This window comes from Sinocyclocheilus anshuiensis, unplaced genomic scaffold (assembly GCF_001515605.1).
Source record: "Sinocyclocheilus anshuiensis isolate Anshui unplaced genomic scaffold, SAMN03320099.WGS_v1.1 scaffold465, whole genome shotgun sequence".
Classification (NCBI taxonomy): Eukaryota; Metazoa; Chordata; class Actinopteri; order Cypriniformes; family Cyprinidae; genus Sinocyclocheilus; species Sinocyclocheilus anshuiensis.
In genome coordinates, this window is record NW_015539898.1 from 945,560 (window position 1) to 953,259 (window position 7,700).

At 35.9% G+C, this 7,700-nt stretch overlaps 1 protein-coding gene across 1 annotated transcript in view; it reads right to left on the bottom strand.

Annotated features, from left to right (window-relative positions):
* Positions 1-4,216, bottom strand: part of LOC107685962 (6-phosphofructo-2-kinase/fructose-2,6-bisphosphatase 4-like) — a 20,319-nt gene extending 16,103 nt beyond the window's left edge. The window contains exon 1 of the mRNA XM_016482739.1: positions 4,062-4,216. Within this exon, the coding sequence (XP_016338225.1) occupies positions 4,062-4,110 (49 nt within the window). The 5' untranslated portion in view covers positions 4,111-4,216. The remainder of the gene's footprint in view (positions 1-4,061) is intronic.
* Between the last annotated feature and the right edge of the window lie 3,484 nt (positions 4,217-7,700).

Consider the following 7,700-nt stretch of genomic DNA (forward strand, 5'->3'; position numbering starts at 1 on the left):
TCGTTCTGCAAGGATGTGTTAAATTGATTTTTTTTTTTGTTTAAATGATAATAAAGACTTATATTGTTAGAAAAGAGTTCTATTTTAAATAAATGCTGTTCTTTTTAACATTATTCATCAAATAATCCTGAAAAAATTATCACAGTTTCCCAAAAAAATATTAAGCAGCACAACTGTTTCCAACATTGATAATAAATCAGAATATTAGTATGATTTCTGAAGGATCATGTGACACTGAAGACTGAAATAATCAGCTTTGCATCACAGAAATAAATGATATTTTAAAGTAAATTAAAATAGAAAACCATTATTTTAAATGGTAATAATATTTTACAACATTACAGTTTTTTTCTGTATTTTTGGTCAAATAAATGCAGCCGTGATGAACAGAAGAGACACATTAAAAATCTTACTGATCCCAAACTTTTGAACAGCAGTGAATGTTTCAGAGTTAAATTACTAAATCAAATTAAAGGTACAATTAAACTGTTCAAACAAACCAGTGCTGGCTCCACTGATCATGGAGATTTTCAATGGCCTCTGCAGGGTGCTGGCAAGTTAGAACTTGGATAGTCCGATTTTACCAGATGTGGTACTGTGAATCACTGCTCTATTTTGTAAAACCTGTTTTAACAATAACATTTGGATATAAAGAGAATGCTTGTAATAAAAACAGCTACATAAAATGCAAAAGAATGCAAATTAGGTCAAAGTTCACCTTCAAAATTAGCAGTGTAAAAGACCATAGACATGGACTAAACTTAAACATTAAAACACTACATTTCAAGAAAACAAAGTTGTTGCAGTCAGTTACAAAAATACATATTTTAAGGCTTAAAAAAATGCCAGAACCTTTTCTTTCTTACATTTTGAAAGTGAGAGCAAAGCCAAAGACATGATGCTTTACTCATACACATATCAACCACTAGATGGCCCTAGAGATGCTATTTTGAGAGATATGGATTGTGGGTAGTGGATTTGACTTGAGCTGTCAGCAGAGCTTGAAAATAACAGTGATTTGTGAGAAACAGCGTATATTTATATCAGTGTCCAGTCTGCACTGATATAGGACTAAAAGATCATCTAAGATTATGAGGCTACACAATGTTAGATTGCTTTTTACAGCATACACATCAATAGATCAGCTTAAATTAAGGGACAATTTCACATTTGCAAAATGTATTCTACTGAAAAACAAATATGCATATTGATGTAACCGATTTTTCTGTTTAAAGTCAAGTCAAGTCAAGTCACCTTTATTTATATAGCACTTTTAACAATACAGATTGTGTCAAAGCAACTGAACAGCATTAATTAGGAAAACAGTGTGTCAATAATGCAAAATGACAATAGTAAACACTAATTTTTCAGTTAAAGACAGTTCATCATTGAATTCAGTGATGTCAACATCCAGCTCAGTTCAGTTTAAATAGTATCTTTGCAATCATTTGCAATCAAGTCAACGATATCGCTGGAAATGAAGTGTCCCCAACTAAGCAAGCCAGAGGCGACAGCGGCAAGGAACCAAAACTCCATCGGTGACAGAATGGAGAAAAAACCTTGGGAGAAACCAGGCTCAGTCGGGGGGCCAGTTCTCCTCTGACCAGATGAACCAGCAGTTCAATTCCAGGCTGCAGCAATGTCACATTGTGCAGAGGACTCATCTGGTTTCTCACTGTGTAAACTGCAGATCTCCTCAGATCCTGATGAACGACTCTCATTCCTCTTCTTCAGGAACGACTCGCACAAGTTCTTTAACACAAAATTAACTGGAGGTTCATGTTTTGAGGATCTTCTGCAGACAGGACACTCCTGAGTTTTCTTGGTTCTCCAGAACTGTTGAAGACACTCTTTACAGAAACTGTGACTACATGATAAAAGAACAGGATTCTTGAAGATTTCACAGCACACAGGACAGATATAATCATCTTCAGCTGCTGAAGCCATTCTCACTGTTTGAGCTCCAGCGATCTGAACTTTACTTTCACTTTCTGAACGATGGTTTCAAAAATGAATCACCACAAGGATCACAAAGATCTGCCATCTGTTCAGAAACAAATTTTGTTCTTTTCGTTCTCCACTTTTGTCAAGAGAGAATAGAGTCAGTATGACAGAAAAAAAGAAATAAGTCAGTCTCTTCCTGTAAGTGTTGTAAGTCTTCCTTTAAGGGTGGAGTTTATGATCACCGTTTGGTCAAAGAACAACATCAGGATTTCTTCAGGTTAAATTGTAACAAAACTTGCATTAAAACTTTCTCAAGTATAATGCTAGAAAACCTTGAGTCAAACACTAAAGAACAATAAAAAACACAAATATTGATAATGAAAATACTAGAATCCACTTTATTTGTGTTTTATTTATTGCTCTTTATTTGTCACATAGTTTCCCCAGTGTTTGTCATGATCAAATCTTTATCAGAATGATTTCTTCTCATGCTAAAGTTCAGTGATAAACACTCGTCAGTTTATTGTGCTGATTGTCAAGTCAAGTCAAGTCACCTTTATTTATATAGCACTTTTAACAATACAGATTGTGTCAAAGCAACTGAACAGCATTAATTAGGAAAACAGTGTGTCAATAATGCAAAATGACAATAGTAAACACTAATTTTTCAGTTAAAGACAGTTCATCATTGAATTCAGTGATGTCAACATCCAGCTCAGTTCAGTTTAAATAGTATCTTTGCAATCATTTGCAATCAAGTCAACGATATCGCTGGAAATGAAGTGTCCCCAACTAAGCAAGCCAGAGGCGACAGCGGCAAGGAACCAAAACTCCATCGGTGACAGAATGGAGAAAAAACCTTGGGAGAAACCAGGCTCAGTCGGGGGGCCAGTTCTCCTCTGACCAGATGAACCAGCAGTTCAATTCCAGGCTGCAGCAATGTCACATTGTGCAGAGGACTCATCTGGTTTAAATCCATTTGTTTATTAAATGAAAAAATCAAAGCGTGACAAATCTTGCAACTGAGATTGAGCTGTTCTACAACAGGAATTAGTAAACCACAAAACCTCAACAATCATGCATTCACTTCCAATTCTAGATTTGATTCAAATCTACTGTCAAACTATGAATCACAGTTAGTAATTCTGACTTATTAATCAGCATTTAGATTTCCAGAGAAAACTAGGTCTGGTGTGGCTAAAAAGTGGACAAGTGGGTGTGGTTTATGTTGATATCATTCTACAAACAACAACTCATAACCTCCCAATTCATATGTCGCAAATGCTGCTTATCTTGTCTCATTGGTATACAACAATCGTTAAACTGCCATTGTTCAAAATCTCTGATATGTAATTATACTGGTTTTAATTCTGATGTGAAACTTACTGTCATTCTCATCGCAATGGACTGAACGATACTTCATACTTATGGGATACAAACCTACTACAACCATTTAATACCAGCCCAGATTGTTAGCAATTACTACACACCAACATCCTTCTTTTCCAGCCATTTAAACAAATCTGGAACAAATGCAATGGCAGCTGTGTTCGTTATAATATGTCTCATTTGCCGATAACCTTAATTATAGAATGCCTCCGATTTTTGTCTTCTCTCTAGGTCATAGTATTCTATTTTTACGACCCGACAAGCTGCAGTTTACCTCCATGTCAGTAATGCAACCAACATGGCCATGATTTGACCTCAACTCCACACTCCTGTACAGCATGAATGACATGCACAACACAAACACTCCTGAGAAAATACACAAAACGATTCACAACCCAATGAAATCCACCACATGCGACATCAGTGCATGTCAATGCGTGCAGCACATGACCCAAACACTGTGTGCTTATCTTCATTCATTCAATGCATTACACAGAACACAGCGTTAGTTTATTTTTAGACCACATGCATGGTTTATACTCGCATAGGTTACGCGAGTATATGATTAACAGGGCATATGTATAACGCTACTGTTCAAATAAACGGCTCGTGGACTCTTGAGCCCAACGCACACGCGCCTACGTGACAGTCTTGTTTACTTCTTCCTCCTCGCGCACACAATACCAGCTGCCTCCGCCAGAGAACAGCCATAACCTCATGTCCCTTACCCCTCTTATCCAGATCCTGCGTGTTTTTTGACCGGCTGGCACCCCTCATTGTCCGCGTTTGGTGTCTTAGTGCTTTATTTTGATGCTCGAGCCTTGAGGTATAAAGGAGAAGTATGTGAAAACACAAGCGCACACACCCACTGATTGACAGGTGGCGCAGCCAATCGCTGCGAGGCAGCGGCGAGGGGACACACCCACCTATCATTAGAAAGAATTAAGGGAAAGTTTGTATTAATACTGTTGCGCAGTGTTACGCAATGCTTTAGATGTTATACAGAAATGTGTTACAATTTAATTAATCATTGCACTTGAGACTTTGTTTGCAGGTTTAAAGATAAGGGATGGGATTTTTTTGAACGCCCAAAAACGATTTAGTTTCATAGGACAGTGTTTTATTTATTTATTTATTTTTGATAGATAGATAGATAGATAGATAGATAGATAGATAGATAGATAGATAGGTAGATAGATAGATAGATAGATAGATAGATAGATAGATAGAGACATAACCACGAGGAGAAAGTATTATATATTTATGTATACTAAATTATACTATATATGTAATTAATTTTATTAAGATAGATAGATAGATAGATAGATAGATAGATAGATAGAGACATAACCACGAGGAGAAAGTATTATATATTTATGTATACTAAATTATACTATATATGTAATTAATTTTATTAAGTATTATACATGATTTTTGGGTGAAACTAAAAAATATACATATTTATAATCTAATATGAAAATATAATATCTGATTTGTTTTTTTAATATTTTTTATTTGTTTGTTTTAAATACAAAGATGTATCTATGTTTCATATAAGACCTTAGGGTGTATATAAGATATACATAGATATCTCATATACACCCTATAGAAAGTACTATTGTTGTAACTATAGGTATATATAGATTTCATAAGAAAGAAACTTAAATTCACTGCTTTTAAAAGGAATTACACCATTAAAGGTGGAGAATCATTTCAAACCTAATTTAATAAGACCTACATGGCCGACTAATGTAGGAGAGGTGTTTTAATTACACGCTGTCTCTCAGGATGTCTCGGCTACATTAGGAACATCTTGACCTGCTGGATGCTGCAGTGCTTCTGCATTCAGAAACATATTTAGACTGTACAGTGGAACATGTCTGTCACGTAGCCACACGTACCGTAGTAAAGCATCAGTAAAGACAGACAGAGCTGTGGACACAGGCCAAGTCAGGACGCACGGGTCTGATAATAACTATTCATATGGCAAATGTCTATAAATAAACAAAGCTGATTTGAGCTTGACTTGCAGTCAGTATCAGTCAATGTTTTTGTTGCTTGTTAAGTGCAGTGCTTTCCAGTAAGCTGTACAAAAAAAAAAGGCAAAAGTGTGACACTAGTCACGGTTACGCTCAGACTGGAACAAAGCAGGGCATGAAATGAAGAAGAGTCCCTGGGAACAGGATGTAAATGTGATCTGGTGCACACAAACACACACACATCAACATAAGCTTGTGATCTCGCCTTAGACAGCACACTGTTTTTACATGTACAATATAGCAGCCAGTAGCACAAATTGTTGAAATATTTGGGCAGTCTGATGAAATATTTAAAGTGTCAAGAGAGGAAAATAAAGGTATAACAGATTAAAGGTTGGAAAAGGCTGAAAATAAATACACAACTTGTGTCAACAGATCCTGACCTTTATGTTTGTCCGGAACATTCTTTATAAAGGTCACAGTTATTAGTGACCCTGCACAACCTGTACCCCTATTCCTGGCTCTCACGGCATGGACGTGCTCTTGAGAAAAATACCCCTACAGATTTGTTTTGAACAGAGTCAGTTCATACCATTATAGTATATAAGAAATTAAAAACAGTAAAAAAAATAAAAAATAAACTCTGTCCCATGTTCATACAGTATATTGGTCTGAATATCTCGTTGCTAGTTGGTGTTTTTATGCAAAACAAAGAGATTCAGGAATTTTTGTAAAATAACAATTTGATTATATGTAAGTTTTATTTACACCAGTGTAGATTTGGTAAAGTTACTCCAATAAATCTGCATCGTTTATCTTTTTGATCTTTAATTCAAAGATTTCACAAAATTCTAACCTTTAATTGAAGTAAAACAAAAATCAATTGAAACTGGGGGAAACTCACATTATGAAAAAAAAATTTTCTCCAATGCATGTTGGCCATAACTGTTGGCACCCCTAGAAATTCATATTTACATTTTTTAGCACGCCAGGGTGACTAGGAGCATTATAAATTCCACAGGATTATAAATATAAGGAACACAAAGGCCAAATTCATATGACATGTGACATGTGGCCAAGTATGGTGGCCCATACTTGGAATTAGTGCTCTGCATTTATCCCATCCAAAGTGCACACACACAGCGTGAACACACACCCGGAGCAGTGGGCAGCCATTTATTGCTGCGGCGCCCGGGGAGTATTTGGGGGTTCGGTGCCTTGCTCAAGGGCACCTCAGTCGTGGTATTGAAGGTGGGAGAGAGCGCTGTACATTCACTCCCCCCACCTACAATCCCTGCCGGTACAAGACTCGAACCCGCAGCCTTTGGGTTACGAGTCCAACTCTCTAACCATTAGGCCACGAGTCGTTCCCCAGATTAATTCCCTTAATCATTCATCACAAGGAGTAAAACCAAAGAATACTGTATAGCTCTTTTCAGAAACAGAAAAACAAGATTGCTGAACAAGATTGCTGAGCTTCACAAAATAGAAAGTGGCTATAAGAAAACAGCTAAAGCATTGAAAATCCCCATCCCAATCAGACTTTCAAAATCCTTCATCACTTGAATTAAGATTATAATAATTTAATTATAAAGCACAGCCGCCACAAAATCAGACCACTTTTTACTTTGATCGTTCTGAGGTTAAATGCAGATTTAAAATCATAACAATATATAGTTTAATAGCTATGATACTGTTTTTGAAATCAAATCTTTGCATAGCTATGACAGGAAACACAGGCATCTAACAGTTAATCTAAAAAAAAAAAAACATATACATAAACCCAAATAGGAAAGAAAACAGTTATCGTATAAATGTGTCCTATTCTGTCCTAAAGTCCTGAAACATTGGTGTCTCATATTTTAGAGCAGTCAATGCAATTTGGGAAAGCAATCCATTAAATCTGTATGTGGGTGTGTGTGAAAATATTCAGATGTAACCCCTTTGTAATCTTTAACATTTTCATAAGTAACTGTAATTTAATGACACATTTTTTCTCAGTAACTGTAACTGATTACAGTTAAATTTATTTTGTAATTAAATTACGTAACTCCATTACATGTAACTAGTTACTCCCCAACACTGATCACCACATGTGTTTCAGGAGGGTTTCAAGAAAAATCCTCCTCGCTCATCCAAAAACGAACTCCAGTATATTCATTGTCAGACACGACTGGAACTTCAAAGAGAGCTGTTATCTTGGGAAAAAGACGTTGCAATAATTGGGTGCCAATAATTGTAGACAACGTGAAATAGAGAAAAAAAATATTTTATGAGATTTTCCCCCCACTTTCCATTGTTTTACTTCAGTTTTAGGTTAGAATTTTGTGAACTTTTAAATGAAAGATCAAAAGGATAAACGATGCAGATTTATTTTCACTTTTCACA